Raw genomic sequence first — 16,957 nt, forward strand, 5'->3', positions numbered from 1 at the left:
CGTCACATTGTATTTGTAGTACTATGTGGTATTTTAATAGTACCATGGGTTGGGTTTATACACAATACAATGATTGATAGACATATAGTGCATCATTCATTATCAATCAACAAGTTACCCATTCTTGGTTCAAAAGTAACTACTTTTAATTTAAAAAATCATTGAAACTACTTTTTAAATAAGACAAATTTGGCTCTTCCTTCCTTGAAAAATTACAAAAAGTTATTATTATAAAGTTAATTAAGTTAGAAGCTGTGCACTCAATTCTAGTTATGCATTCAAAGACTTTACGGTAAGAGTCTTGAAAGTACGAATTAAGGGCTTCAATTACAAAGTTTGAAGCATGATTTGGGAAGGAAGAATCCACTACAAACTACAGCTCTGTGGAGATATAGACTTCAATTACAAGGTTTGAAACAACAATACTCTACAATTCTACAGAAACTGTATGGATTTAGATATCTAGCCGCTAATAAAACTGTATAGATTTAGATCATGAGCAGCTGGGTTAAGCGTCTCTCATGTGCCCGACATGGCCTCCACTTCAGGAAACGGATTCAGCAGGACATCGAGATCACTACTGGATCCAGAGTCTGAGTCTTCTGAATCTGTTGTGTGAAACGAGTTAGCTTGAGCAGTCTCACCAGCTTCACCAGCAGCTCCAGTTCCACAACTGATTGCCTCGGGAGTTGCTGGCGACAAGGACGCCTGCTGCATCTGCTGCAGAACGTTTTTGAAATGATACTGCTCGGCATCCATGAAGGAGTCCGTCGCAAGAGACTCGCACTGTTCATGTCCTTCTAGCGACAACATTTCTCTCTTGCCGTGAATGTCTTTAATGTACGCGGCTTGAGTGGCCACTGGGTCGTGCAGAACTCCCGCCGCGAGATGAGCTGTAACAAGCGGCACCGTGTTTTGGAAATCCCACTCGAAATCAGACAGCATGGGTTCTGCGCAGAACGAGCTCAGTAGAGTCGAAAAGTCGTAGTTGGAATCCAAGTTTGCGGCGTTGTGAGCTTGAAAACTAGATGTATCGGCTATGGCTGCAGATTCTGATCCGAGTTTCGAAACTTCCGCGTCGCAGAGATGCGGTACGGGTTGTGCAATGCAGAAGCTTCCGGGAAACGAGTTGCAAACGACACTGGAGGGGATGGTTGGTGCAGGGCGGTGAGGAGGGGCAGCGTCATAGAGCTGCGGGGAGAAGCCATGGGCGTTGTCGTTATGGAGCAAGAGCTGGCCGGGGCTGGGCAAATCTGCCGATTGCTGGGCGTTGACGAGCAGGAAAGAGAGCGTCGTAGGAATGCATGAAGCGGTCGGCCAGTTGAGGATCTGATTTTCGAGAGGAGGAGGACCGCAGGTGTGCTCACCAAAGTAGATGATGGCGAATGCGCAGGGTTCTTCCTCGCACTGCTGCACCTGCTTGCGGACTGGGCAATGGAGCTCGGACTTCATGTGCGTGCATCGGAAGTAGCTCCTACGACAAAGAGATTCAACGGCGTATCAGTTTTCGCTGCGATTTGCACGTTCAACAGCACAGATTCTTGATCGTCAGCGACCAGCGATGCCAATTTACGGCTTGCAGTATGCGAGCAACGGAAGTGAAACGAATTCACGCCTAATTTTTGCATGTCATCGTCGACATGCAGTTTGAGATAACGTCGATCGAATCTACCTCCTAAAGTTCGTCCCCAATATCCTTTTCTCGCCATACTTCCTCCACACGTAGTTGTCGGATTGCTCTGGGTTGTTGCCTCGCCATATTTCCACCCTCTTTGGTAGACCGAGCCCCTTCCTACATGGTGCCCGCAAGCTCATCAGTTCCACCAATTACAAGCTCAAGTTTTGACTCGTGTTACGCACAGCAAACATTGCAATAAATTTTCAGATTCGCAAATCCGCGATGATGATTCATCACACAAGCTGCTCACCGGTTGTTGCTGCTCTTTATGCGTGGCCTGTTTCTGTCATCAGCTTCTTGCCCGCTTGCCTCAAAATCGCTAGTCAGCTTGACCTTTTTCTGATCGCTTGCGTCGCCTTGAATGCTCCTACGCTTGCTGCCTCCTTTCCCTACCAAAGGCAGATGCTCTACCCCTTCTACTTTGCTCTCCTTGCACCGTACTGCTGGATTTGCTATCTCCATTCTTTCTTCCGGTGGAAATTCCTCCCAAACCGCATTAAGCGGGGCTTGCCGAGCCACATTCTTTCCACTATCGATCAGAATGCTGATCATCTCTCTCGCGTTGCTCTCTATCTCCAGGGAGGAAGCCACCAAACGGGAGCGCAATCCGCTGGCGGTCTCTCCCCACCACAAGCTGCCCTCGGGCGCCGATTTCAACTCTTTTTCGAGGCTTCTTGCCAGCTCGAGGCACTGGGTGACAAGTCGTCGCACCTCCCTTTCACGCGACGGAGCCTTGGATTCAGTTTTAGACGGGTGATCCATTTGGTAATTCACCAACGAATTAGAGTAACGGCTGATCGGACAACTACAAGGCTTTCCAAGGCAGAAGCTTCGTCGTCCTCAAATCACAGCTACAAACCGAGCCAAACTCTCAAGGATGGGATGCCCTCTGGGGCTGCATCTGTGTACACTCTCTAACTGAACACGCAAACTGAAAACATGATGTACTCTCCCTCTGAGAGTGCCTGATTGCGCAGGCAAGGTCGGCACAATTCTCAAGCAGCTGAATTTTAGAGCTCTCTACTGCAGGTTTTTTCTCCCGCTAGGTCGCTTCGGGGCATCTAATGGAACATGCAGAATTGGGATATATGAGCGAAATTCACTGCAAATAAGAGCAAGGGGGGCTACACCGATGCGCAGCATGAGCTGAATGGAACGGATCGATATGAGCGAGCCATGAAAAACTTCAAATGATCAGAGAGAGATGGAAGAGGAAATGGAGAGTGGGGAACCCAAAGACGATGCGAATCGACTGAAAAGAGCAAGGATGGATGCGGCTAAGAGCCGGAGAAGACGACACTGCAGTAGAACGAACGACGGAAAGTCTAAGAAACGAGGGACAAAATTTCCGTGAATGCCTGCCGGAAGCAAGGCTCTGCCCTTTATCTAGACAGAAGAAAAAACACAAGAAAATAATATAAATTAATGAAGCGCACGTTGACCGAGTCAGCGCCGCCACGGTCTTGGGCTTCCTTTGACCCCTGTTCATTTGGCGGGTCGGTAATGTACTGCCACGTGGACACCATACTGGCCCACACGCCCTTGCACGAGCTGGAGCCTTTTTGACTCGTAACTTTAAGGCCTGGCCCTCCCTCGCTCGCCTAACATTTGTCGATGCTATGTCGTACGCCACACAAATGAAAAACGAATCGTCTCGTTGGTCCTCTTGTTTAGCAATCCACCCCCTTGCTAATGATGCTTATAACATGCTTCACTCTCTAAAGCTGGATCTCTCATGTTGTTGAGAGCTCTCTTCAATGGAGGTAGGAATGCAACATGTGGCAGCAAGGAGGCCACACACCCCTGCCTGTAATGGCTCGTTGGGCAATGAGTGTGAGCGCTCTCTCTCTCTCTCTCTCTCTCTCTCTCTCTTAATCCTTATATCTAGGAGCTACTCTCTCTCCCATTAATGCTTTCAGCTCGACTGGGTTCTCTCTCTCTCTCTCTCTCTCTCAATAGTTTTGGAAAAAATTTACAAATTTGTATAGAAAAGGGGTACATTTTATTAATGAAATTTTTTACAGATAAGGGACTTTAAATATAGGCCTTGAATGCACGTGATATAGAGGGTTTATACATAGTGACCCCCTCGAGGGTAGTGTTCAGCCTTCACGAGCTGCGACCTTTGATGCAATCATCATCATCATGTCTCTTTGAAATTTATTCGCTAAAGCAAACCATTTGCATTAAATTGGATTGGGCAAGCAATGATAACGTGTCAAATAAATTATCTAAAATAGAGGAAAAACCTTGAATCGATTAACAAGGTTCCATGTGCATCACTTGTCCATGTCACCTACCACATGGCCATGTTTCCAAGAGATCCTATCAAGAAATTTGGTGGTGATTATAGTATTGTCTATTTTTTCTCCAAATTATCTAGACAATATTATATGAATACATTGATCCTTGTTTATGTATAAATCAACTCGACATATAATTTTCCCCTCAATTTGGTACCCATTAATGAACAACTCATTTTATTCTAGCAAACAATGTTGCCCCCATGTTATGCTAAACTTCGAAGTTACAAACTCTGTGCATTAAGCCACACACATTGGGCATCTTTGCATATTCAGATGCATAGCATATGTCCACATACATGATGGTCATCACAAACATTTGGATGTATTAAGTCATGTAAATGCAACAAGGTTGGCTATAGTGATGAGAGCAAAGTGCATACAAGTTGTATGATCCCATCAACCCAAAGCACATGGGACTATTGTAGATCAACAATAGTCCCACCAGGGGGAAATCTTTTGGCGAGCTTTTTAATGTGAGCTTTTTTACCATTTCCTTTGTTTTTGCGAGCTTTTTTTAGAAATCCATACATGTTTTTGTTATAAGAAAGATGGGGAGGTTAGAAAGAGGAGGAGAGAATATAGGATATGTTCATTTTCATAGCATGTGGGAGGGGTGGAAGAGTGTATACTATGCACAAGGGGGGGGAGGATATGAGTGGCAGTAGGAGGCAAAAAATTATGGAAGATATGTCCATATTCAAAGTAGAAGGGAGGAACTATGGGAGATATGTACATTTTAAAAGTGTATAATTTGAAACTTTTGACCTCATATTTGGATTCCTCGTCGAATTCCGGTCATTTTGAGTACCAACATGACCATATTCTGATAAAAATTGGAAAAATGGTGTTTTTGTCATTTTGGCCTGTTTGGGGCCTGTTTTGAGTCTGCGCCAAATATGAGGTCAAATCTGTCAAATTATACACTTTGAAAATAAACAAATTTCCCACATGCTCTCCCTTCCCCTTTACATTTAGTAGATGAACATAACTTTCACATTCCTCATCCTCTCTCTCCTCCTTGCACTCCTCTTTGCATACCTTATAAGTTCCCCCTCTACGTTCTCCACGATGATAATGAATATATGTTCCAACTCCCCTCCCCTCCCTTCTTCATGCCACCTTACCCATGCGCCCGTCCCTCCCCCTTTCCTTTATCTCCCCTCCCCCCCCTATCTCCTCTTAACTGCAACCACAACCCAAACTTTCAACCCACCCCACTCCATGACCCCCCCCCCTCTCTCTCTCTCAGGTGAATGAAAAGCTCGCAATATTCATGAAAATTGAAAAAAAGCTCATGACAAAAAGCTCACCAAAAAATCACACCCGTCCCACCACCCTTATTGATTTTCAATCGTTGTGCCCTTCACCTTTTTAATTGTACATTGTCAAGTGGACCACCACTCTTGTTGATTATTAGTTCTTGTTTCTTTTAGTACTTTGGAATCCTTTGAAATCTTGTGCTTGATTCTAGAAGGAGTTGTGAATGGCCCTACTAGGGTGATGGATCTTGTATGTGGAGGAAGGTCACCACAATGCTTTTCTTTCTTGTTTTGGGAGCCTTCCAAATTAAGAGAAAATGTTTTTGAAAGAGTAGAATACATCAAATTCCCATCGCTTCTTGCTTAAGTTTTTTGCCAAAACTAGTTGCTTTTGTTGTTTCATTCAAACTTCAAATGGGGAAAATATATTAACTTTTGTCAAAAGAAAGGTCAATGTCTAATAGTAGCCTAAGGTTCTGAAAGGGTTTGCTAAGTCACCAACTAACTTTCCACAAAGTGTTCTCTAGGTCTTACATTAATAATATTGCAATTTACCATAAAGGTTTATCTAGGTCCTACATTGACAAGATTACAATTTCCTTACTTCTTTGTTTATATGAGGTTTATATTCATCCCACATCATGCTTCACATGATTGTTCAGAACTATGCCTTACTCTTGATTTATGGAATGCACAACTTTATGATGTTGCTTTCCAAAATAACAAAGTATAACTCCAATTTCTTTTTTGCTTGCCATCTGTTAGAGAAAATTAAAATGAACTTTTAATGATTACAACTAGGAAATCAAACAATTGAGGATCATGTGTATTATCTAATGCACTTACGCAATAGTACCCATCAAGAAATGTCATCTTTTACAACATACAAATGGTAGGCCCCTTGAGATCTATCTAATATAGTGTACACAAGGGCCTTATCCTATACACACCCGGTTTTAAAAAACAAAGAAAATCTCCCTTCCCAAAGTGTGTTTATTGCATATGCCCAAGGCCCATTAGGAAAAAAGGGAGCTCATTTTGAGACCTTTTAGGGTTTGGGAAAAATGTATCTCAACCAATGAGGAGAAGGCCAACGTGACATAGAAATTCCACCAAAAAAAGGCAAAAATATGAAAAAAAATAGTACTTTATGTTGCCACAAGCATGTGGAATCAATGAGAAGATTTGTTTTTTATTCTTTTATGGTTTGCCTGTCCCTGTAAAGAGATGTGGACCCAAAATCCAAATAGAGCTCCATTTTTAAACCTTCCCACATGGTGACCCAAGACAACCATCCACTTTCTCTTGTTCTTAGGCGCCATTCTCTCTTCAACAAGCATTCCTCTACTTTCGCCACCACGACCCATTCCATTCTCTCTTTGACAATCATTCCTCCTTGCGTTACTGTTGTTGTGATGCTCTTAAACTTTCAAGACAATAAGATCCTTTCACCTTTCATTCACTCGTTCTCAGTTTCATTTAGTTTTTTTTTTAGACGTCGATTACTTTGGGCAAAATACTTCAAAGGTGATAAAGTATAATGTCTAACTATTTTGCTGCATGTTTCTTTGACTTCGTAGGTATTAGAGTGAGGATTTCAGATGGCAACCAAAAACTATGGCCATGCCAATAGGAAACGGTCGTCATTGTACTTGGCAGAGATGTGGATGTACAAAGTATCTCTTTGCCACCACGAAGACCTACCTCATTGATCTCATGTGTAGAAGTTTCCAATGCTATGACCATGGATGGTATGGGTGCTAATGCAACCCAACAAGCAGAGAAAGCAACAATCAACTAACACTTTTTGGGCTTCTTGGAAGGGTAGAGTGAAATATTTCTGAGTCAAAAAAGAAGGCACAAAATGCGTTAGAGAGGTTCGGATACAACATGTGTACATGCATCGAGAACTTGTATTGCGAGATTATCCTACTTATCTTCCACACCATAGACCCAATTGTAAGTGTATTTGTATAATGAAATAGTTAAAACGAAAGTACTTTCTCTTTCTATGATAGACAGTATCTTTGTTTTGTTTCAGATATATATCCCTCATCATACGAAGAGTGGCAACCAATGCAGTACATATTGGGATTCTTTGATGCTCTACATGGTGCTATTGGCGAGCTATAGTACAAAGGTAGAAAATCAACAACACTAGCTAAATCGGGTATGTTTTTTTATGAACACCTATTTCATTAATTTTGGACTCTTGCACTGTCCAAATTCATTTTGTGAGATAATTCTGGATAAAACATTTCAAAAAAAGAGGCTCTTATAAAACAAAACATTGAGTCAAAAAGAAAGATTTAAAAAAATCAAATTAGAAAAAATGACGTGAGATGTTAAAAATAGACATCACATTGTTAAAAGAGACAAAAAAGTAAGATTTTAAAAAATCAAATTAGAAAAAATGGCATGACATGTTATGAAAACTAGAGTACATTTCAAAAAGAGCACATCACATTTGTAAAGAAGTAGATCATATTACTCAAAGCCATATGGTGTCAAAAAACACCTTAATACAGTCTCTCTTAACATCATCTTAACATCACATTTGTACAAGAAGTAGATCATATTACTCAAAGCCATATGGTGTCAAAAAACACCTTAATACAAAGCCATATGGTGTCAAAAAACACCTTAATACACCTTAATACAAAGCCATATGGTGTCAAAAAACACCTTAATACAGTCTCTCTTATCTAAGTCATATTGGATTGGGCAAGCAATGATAACGTGTCAAATAAATTATCTAAAATAGAGGAAAAACCTTGAATCGATTAACAAGGTTCCATGTGCATCACTTGTCCATGTCACCTACCACATGGCCATGTTTCCAAGAGATCCTATCAAGAAATTTGGTGTTGATTATAGTATTGTCTATTTTTTCTCCAAATTATCTAGACAATATTATATGAATACATTGATCCTTGTTTATGTATAAATCAACTCGACATATAATTTTCCCCTCAATTTGGTACCCATTAATGAACAACTCATTTTATTCTAGCAAACAATGTTGCCCCCATGTTATGCTAAACTTCGAAGTTACAAACTTTGTGCATTAAGCCACACACATTGGACATCTTTGCATATTCAGATGCATAGCATATGTCCACATACATGATGGTCATCACAAACATTTGGATGTATTAAGTCATGTAAATGCAACAAGGTTGGCTATAGTGATGAGAGCAAAGTGCATACAAGTTGGATGATCCCATCAACCCAAAGCACATGGGACTATTGTAGATCAACAATAGTCCCACCACCCTTATTGATTTTCAATCGTTGTGCCCTTCACCTTTTTAATTGTACATTGTCAAGTGGACCACCACTCTTGTTGATTATTAGTTCTTGTTTCTTTTAGTACTTTGGAATCCTTTGAAATCTTGTGCTTGATTCTAGAAGGAGTTGTGAATGGCCCTACTAGGGTGATGGATCTTGTATGTGGAGGAAGGTCACCACAATGCTTTTCTTTCTTGTTTTGGGAGCCTTCCAAATTAAGAGAAAATGTTTTTGAAAGAGTAGAATACATCAAATTCCCATCGCTTCTTGCTTAAGTTTTTTGCCAAAACTAGTTGCTTTTGTTGTTTCATTCAAACTTCAAATGGGGAAAATATATTAACTTTTGTCAAAAGAAAGGTCAATGTCTAATAGTAGCCTAAGGTTCTGAAAGGGTTTGCTAAGTCACCAACTAACTTTCCACAAAGTGTTCTCTAGGTCTTACATTAATAATATTGCAATTTACCATAAAGGTTTATCTAGGTCCTACATTGACAAGATTACAATTTCCTTACTTCTTTGTTTATATGAGGTTTATATTCATCCCACATCATGCTTCACATGATTGTTCAGAACTATGCCTTACTCTTGATTTATGGAATGCACAACTTTATGATGTTGCTTTCCAAAATAACAAAGTATAACTCCAATTTCTTTTTTGCTTGCCATCTGTTAGAGAAAATTAAAATGAACTTTTAATGATTACAACTAGGAAATCAAACAATTGAGGATCATGTGTATTATCTAATGCACTTACGCAATAGTACCCATCAAGAAATGTCATCTTTTACAACATACAAATGGTAGGCCCCTTGAGATCTATCTAATATAGTGTACACAAGGGCCTTATCCTATACACACCCGGTTTTAAAAAACAAAGAAAATCTCCCTTCCCAAAGTGTGTTTATTGCATATGCCCAAGGCCCATTAGGAAAAAAGGGAGCTCATTTTGAGACCTTTTAGGGTTTGGGAAAAATGTATCTCAACCAATGAGGAGAAGGCCAACGTGACGTAGAAATTCCACCAAAAAAAGGCAAAAATATGAAAAAAATAGTACTTTATGTTGCCACAAGCATCTGGAATCAATGAGAAGATTTGTTTTTTATTCTTTTATGGTTTGCCTGTCCCTGTAAAGAGATGTGGACCCAAAATCCAAATAGAGCTCCATTTTTAAACCTTCCCACATGGTGACCCAAGACAACCATCCACTTTCTCTTGTTCTTAGGCGCCATTCTCTCTTCAACAAGCATTCCTCTACTTTCGCCACCACGACCCATTCCATTCTCTCTTTGACAATCATTCCTCCTTGCGTTACTGTTGTTGTGATGCTCTTAAACTTTCAAGACAATAAGATCCTTTCACCTTTCATTCACTCGTTCTCAGTTTCATTTAGTTTTTTTTTTAAACGTCGATTACTTTGGGCAAAATACTTCAAAGGTGATAAAGTATAATGTCTAACTATTTTGCTGCATGTTTCTTTGACTTCGTAGGTATTAGAGTGAGGATTTCAGATGGCAACCAAAAACTATGGCCATGCCAATAGGAAACGGTCGTCATTGTACTTGGCAGAGATGTGGATGTACAAAGTATCTCTTTGCCACCACGAAGACCTACCTCATTGATCTCATGTGTAGAAGTTTCCAATGCTATGACCATGGATGGTATGGGTGCTAATGCAACCCAACAAGCAGAGAAAGCAACAATCAACTAACACTTTTTGGGCTTCTTGGAAGGGTAGAGTGAAATATTTCTGAGTCAAAAAAGAAGGCACAAAATGCGCTAGAGAGGTTCGGATACAACATGTGTACATGCATCGAGAACTTGTATTGCGAGATTATCCTACTTATCTTCCACACCATAGACCCAATGTAAGTGTATTTGTATAATGAAATAGTTAAAACGAAAGTACTTTCTCTTTCTATGATAGACAGTATCTTTGTTTTGTTTCAGATATATATCCCTCACGAAGAGTGGCAACCAATGCAGTACATATTGGGATTCTTTGATGCTCTACATGGTGCTATTGGCGAGCTATAGTAGAAAGGTAGAAAATCAACAACACTAGCTAAATCGGGTATGTTTTTTTATAATGATCACTTTTATAATTGATGGACAATGCTCACTCACACAGTTTATTAAAAAATCAAGAACTCCCGCAGCGTGGAATACAGTTGATTGGCCAGTCCTTGATGGAAATCGACAATTTCATGCCACTTACAATTTTTGTAGAACTTTTTCAGGATTATCCAATTAAAGTTTGTAAGTCAATGTTGACTTTCAGAGCAAAAGGATATGATAAAATTCCAATTCCAAAATTTTTGGATAATTGTTGGGATAGAATGGTGGCCAACATTGTGTATTGTGAGGTTGCTCATAACTCCATCAACATTAAGTACATGATTGCCTCACAAAACTTTATTTTCTCTTTTTACTATAAACACAGCAGGATGATAGGCATAAAACTTGTGGCAATGGACCAAGATGAGAGTTCTTTAGGTCCAATAATTGAAATAAATGTTATTGATAGTGACATCCTTCTAACATCCATCTCATTGGATCTCACTGGGACAATGCTGCACTCTCTCTCAGTTACGCAATGACATTATTATGGAGACTGAGAACAATATCCGCAAAGAATTTTCATTCATTTTGAACAACAAGAAAGTAAGTTGGTTTCCACCCTGTGTTCCTCCTAAATCTATTCTCTTTACATTTGCATAACACATTCATCTATCACTTAGTAAAGGTATGATATTGCTAAAAATTTATTTTTGTAGATACTGCAAAGGAGCGCTGCCTCCTCGTGCATGGGCTCAGGCTTTTTTGGTAGCTAGAGCCTAGAAAGGATTAATTGTGGCTTCTCCTTCCACGTCCTTTGAGAATTGTTCTAGCAACTCATCAACACCAACACCTTCTAGAATATCTTCTAGATTGCTAATTGTTAAAGATAGTGTAAATTGCACTATCCACATAGGGCATAGGGGAAAACCCTAACCCTAACCCTAAGGGGTTCACATGTATATCTTCATGTTCATTGTTAATACACTTAGTGTACAGGTAGCTATATCGTGTGCACTCCTCTCTCTCTCTCTCTCTCATTTCCGTCATCATGGTAGCAGAGCCAATGGTGCTCCACTCCCTTCATGAGTGTCAAGCCCTCCTTGCGTGAGGCATCTTCCATTGAGAGAGATTTTCGTCAGAGAGAGTGAAAGCCCTTGTTTCATCAAGGCACGCAAGCCCTTGCTCCGTCAAGGCACAAGCCCTCTCCTTGAGGCACCTTCGTTGCTTCTTCAGCTCTTCTTGTAGAGATCATCCTCATCTCAGATTTAAGTCAAAAAGCTCTCCATTCTGCTTCATGGAGCTTGAGATATGGTCCTTTTCATATTTCTTTCATAGAATGTATTCTCTGTTTTTTGAGTCTTCTGTAAGGTTTTCTTGAGAGGAACTTACAGAGTTTTATGAGAGGTTATTTCCCCCTCTCGAGTTTTCTGTCAACGGCTCCCTCAACCTACTCTATGCAAAAGCGAGCTCCAGCAGCGACGGACAAGAAGCAGTCGGCACCTCCAAATAGCATCTACTCAGCCACAATGACTTCTCTACAGTGTCTACAGCTCGACATTAAGCTCAGTTGCCAAAGCCACTCCAAGCGAGGCGCACATGTAAGCCGACACAACAGCCTCTAAGCCTACAACGGCCTTCCCAGCTTCTCCAACGGCCTGCTCTCCAGCACTCCAGCTTCTTCAACGGTTAGAAGCGCCCCTAGCTTCAACAAAGTGCTCCACGAAAAGTCTCCAACGACCATCACGGCCGCCTCTCCACAGGCGGCTCCTTCAGCTGCTCTCACCTATGCCCACAGCCTCTTCAACGAGCAGACACTCCAGCACACATAACCGCACAGACGGTTGAGCACAGCTCCTCCATCAACGGCCAGGCTGTACAACGAGCACCAAGCTCTCTCGGCTTCCTCGACAAAGCAGTAGCGGCCTCTCAGGTGACTCACAAGCTCGCTCCTCCAAAGGACTCTACAACGCTGGCACCCAGCAGTCGACTATCCTAGCAAGCTACAAAGCCTTTTCACCCGACGGCCTCCATCATGCTTAACTTGCTCAGCCCTACGATGGCTCCCTTCTCAAAGCAACAACTGCAACTAGAGCATCGGCTTAGCCATCTCCTCCACGAAGGCAACGATCCAATTGCCAACCTCTCTTACAAACGAGCTCACAGGCGACTTCTTTACAACGACAACCACATCAACGACCCGTTCAGAGCCTCTGCGCATGCAGGCCAGTAGCGAACCATCCTTGCAGCTGTGCCTGCCTCCTCAAACGACGCCTCCAAGCGCCACTACGGCCTCGAGGCTCCAGCAAGCCTCGATCTCCTTGACAGTCCTCATAGTAACTGCATCACAGCAGCTCTTCTCCAACGCGCCTTCTTCATGAGCTTGTCCAACACACACAGAGCCAGCCGAGCTATAAGCCACTCCAACAATAGCGCTTCAAATAACCACCTACGCATCTCCAACTCGACATTGCAGCTAGCAGACGAGCAAATGACCACGGCTCCATCGACGCAGCCAGCTTCCTGCTGACTCCGACTCCTTCTCTCTTTGTCATTCTCTCTGCGCCTCCGCTGCCTCGTCGTCCTCTTGCGCAATGGCCATCTGCGCCGCCCTCCATTGCCTGTCGTGCTCTACAGAGCTTCTCTGCAACATGACCTTCACAAGGTCCTTTGCCACGTGGCAGATAGGGCTGGCTACCCTAACCCAAGGTCACCACACACCTTAGTGTGATTGCAGTTGTGCCACGTAGCAACCTTATCCCAGATGCCACATCAGCATGGGACACCTCAGCAGCACAGTCACCCATGTGCCACCTCAGCACACAGAGTGCCAGCCAGGCACAGTTGCCTCTTTATAGGCACAGTTGTATTCTACATGTGATCACCAGTCTGCCACATCACCCTCTTGGCCACATCATCATTTTTGGCCTTCTTGGGATCAAAGTTTGGCCTATCCTTCCGAGGGCTGTATCTTTTGATCCAGAGGGAATTTCGCAGAGCTGTAAAAGGCAAAAATGCTCGCCAAATCATGCTCTACGCGCTAAGCACCTCAGATCTGCCATCCGAGATTTCCACATGCTAGCATCATTGATTCCTCTTCATCGGAACCACCTCCTGATCCTTTGCAGCATACCCAGCACTTAAAATGAATTAAGATAAAATTCATTTGCTGCATTTATCGCATCGACGTGTAGTCTAGCTATAGACTAGCACTGCCATAGAGGAGATTCAACTCCACCAAGCCAAGTCAGCCATTGCCACATTACCCGATCAGTCCCCACCGGCGTCAGTCCCATCGGATCTATCATCGGTATTCACTTTCACACATCTAACACCAGTTCAGTCCTCTTGGCATTTGGCACTTCATCACTCAGTGTGACACTTGGCAGAGTGATCTTCCTCCTCGGATTCAGGATTGTTGCACCTTTGCACGCACACATGCCACCCATGTACAGTCACATTTGTTGACTATTTTTGGCATTGGTTTCCACACACATACATCAGCCTTGTATAGCCTCTTGGCTACTCCCGACACACAGTTGTCATCTCTTTCCTACAGGCTTGATCCTTGGCACACACATCAGTTCTCACATGACTTGGTTCTAACAGTTTAGCGTAAGCCCCCCAGTGGCAGCTCCTTTACAGTGTTCTCATGGGTAGACACTCTCGCCGGTACACGGGTAAGCCTCTTGCACAGAGCACCAGACCGCCTCCAGCATGGAGTTATCCACATCACTTCGTTGATGATATACCAGTCATGACTCCGGATGAGATCCGTGAGTGGAAAGAGAACCTTCTTCGACCATTCATTGCCACAGGGTATGTACCAGTCTATGATGCAGACTCTAGCCTCATTGGCCTTGACAGATCAGATGCAGTTGCAGATGCCTCAGTTGTTAGCATGGATCAGCCCGTAGTTTTTGATCATGCACACTCCTCGGTAAGCCCTCAGCATGAGGCACACTTCTTGGTAAGCCCTCAGCATGAGGCACATTCCGCAGTAAGCCCTCAGCACGAGGCATATTTGACGGTAAGTCCTCAGTACGAGGCAGTCCCATCTACATCAGCTCAGTCTGACTTTAGTGATGTACAGCCATCACCCTTATGCATGGATCCAACTCCATCCTTTGCCACAGATACAGATACTCAGCAGGAGTTCACCTATGATCATGCAGTTATTCAGCAGGTAAGTCCTCAGCACGAGGCACTCACATCTTCTGCCGCATGCAGAGATATATGCCCCAGCGCATTCAGCTCTTCAAGTGATTCCATTCTAGCATCCATCACTGATGCTTTCACCTCTGACATAGAGCATACCTTGGGCTCAGTTCCCTTTAGCGGTTCACATCAGCAGATCAGTCTTCAAGACATTTTAGCATCGGCTCACTCATGCCGCATTGCATCCTTGGATCCAGTTATCACCACCACCACTTTTGATCAGCAGATCATTCCTCAGCACGAGGATACTTATGCATCAGTACGGTCTTGCTCCAGTGCAGTAGACATCATCAGGTTCAGCCATAGCGCAACCTGGGGAGACTCAGTGTTTCAGCATGCACTTATGGCTATCATATACAGTCCATACTTGATGCAGATCAGTGGTTGGATCCAAGATTATAGATCAGTCCCTACATCAGCATTCGGCACCTCATTCGCCTCAGGGACATCTTATGCACTTTCAGTTGCATTTCAAGCTTCTAGGCCTTTACACTGTCAGCTCCTTCTCGATGAGCCTATGACAGATGCTACATCCCATGCCGATGGATGTTTAGCCATGCACATAGCAGACGACCTTCAGCTCATGACAGTTGAGCATACAGGTTTGACAGGTTGCCATACCTTGTCAGTTTTACAGGCCTCTTCTTCAGCAGAGCAGTGTATCACACCTGCACCTTCGGCCCTAGATTTTCAGCCCTTGGATCACTCTGTCCACATCGACTATGCGGTCTTCTTCGACACTGCATCATTTGATAGAGATTATACTTCTACTGCAGCATACCTTGCACATTGCTGTCAGTTCTTTTGGGTTGGTGACACTCTCATATGTCACAACCTACCGGATCACATCTCCATAGCTACATCGACTAGCCTCACATCCGGATGCCTCTTCTTCAGAGCAGCTGCACAGTCCACGATGACTCATGACATGTTCAGCTTTGACATGTTCAGTACGCAGCCATACATGCAGACATTCACGTAGTCATCTTTTGATCGACCAGTCTTTGATCCAGGTGGACTTGACTTTCTCCATATTTCCTTCCTCTTCCTTTCGGCCTATCTTCTGGGTTTTATTCCCAAAGGCGAAGGATGACCCACAACTTAAGAGGGGGAAATCCACGATATGTACAGGATCGTAAGTTGTACTCATTGTACATGCTTCCGCTTCATAGTCACTGTGCTCACATACGCACATACTACTCTGATTTCTTTTCAGTTTTCTTTTCAGTTTTGGATGCTAGCATACGCACCAAACAAAATTCACAAAAAGGTCTTGTACATGCACCCTCTACTTACCCAGTGCAATTTAAGAGGGGGTGTTAAAGATAGTGTAAATTGCACTATCCACATAGGGCATAGGGGAAAACCCTAACCCTAACCCTAAGGGGTTCACATGTATATCTTCATGTTCATTGTTAATACACTTAGTGTACAGGTAGCTATATCGTGTGCACTCCTCTCTCTCTCCCTCTCTCTCTCTCTCTCATTTCCGTCAACACTAATGACAGGGACATTTTTGTTGGCCTCCTCAATCTCTTGTAGTCTTGTTCAATCCGGAGATCTTCAAGGCCTTTTGAGCCCTCTCCTGTATCGAATGTTCGGTCTGGTGCTTGTTGGAGAAGGAGAAGAGACCTCTAACAGCTTCAAAATTGTCTTTGCTTTGAAGCTATTTACATGTTCAGAGCCAAAACTATCCTCTTTCATCTGCAATAAAAAACAAAGTATTTTTGCAATCGTTTTTGTACCAATGCATTGAATTTGGACCTTCTTAAATAGTATGCAATAAAGGTGCTTACAAATTCAGGCTCTATCTTTGAAAAGTATGTGTCCATCATATATTTTTCACTTATTGGAGTCCTCTATCCACAAGAGAAGGGATACTCCTGTTGTGGTGTTTGTTTTATCAAAATAGAATGCTAAGATGTATATTAGACTATGAAGAGTGCCAAAATAAGAGAGAGATATAGATAAGTGACTATGATTACTGTACCCGCAATGGAATTGCTTGAGTTGAATATAACATCTTTAAATTTGGATTACGGAGTTCTAGTGCATCCATTAGTCTTTTGAGGCAGCTACAATAGGAATGAAGGTTGAGGGAATGCATACTGTTAAATTAAATTGGGCAACAAAATATAAAATTCATACTT

The 16,957-nt window shown here is 42.6% G+C and overlaps 1 protein-coding gene across 1 annotated transcript; it reads right to left on the bottom strand.

Moving 5' to 3' along the window:
• Positions 1-388: 388 nt before the first annotated feature.
• LOC147896980 (uncharacterized) lies at positions 389-2,440 on the bottom strand. Its single transcript, XM_087381191.1, has 3 exons — positions 1,929-2,440; positions 1,673-1,792; positions 389-1,474 (listed from the first exon to the last, which is right to left on the bottom strand). Exons 1-3 carry the CDS (start codon positions 2,438-2,440, stop codon positions 520-522), a joined length of 1,587 nt encoding a protein of 528 aa, XP_087237317.1. The 3' UTR covers positions 389-519.
• Positions 2,441-16,957: the final 14,517 nt, after the last annotated feature.

This window comes from Dipteris shenzhenensis, chromosome 11, assembly GCF_047967505.1.
Source record: "Dipteris shenzhenensis isolate YYH24624 ecotype China chromosome 11, Dip_SZ_1.0, whole genome shotgun sequence".
Taxonomy (NCBI): Eukaryota; Viridiplantae; Streptophyta; class Polypodiopsida; order Gleicheniales; family Dipteridaceae; genus Dipteris; species Dipteris shenzhenensis.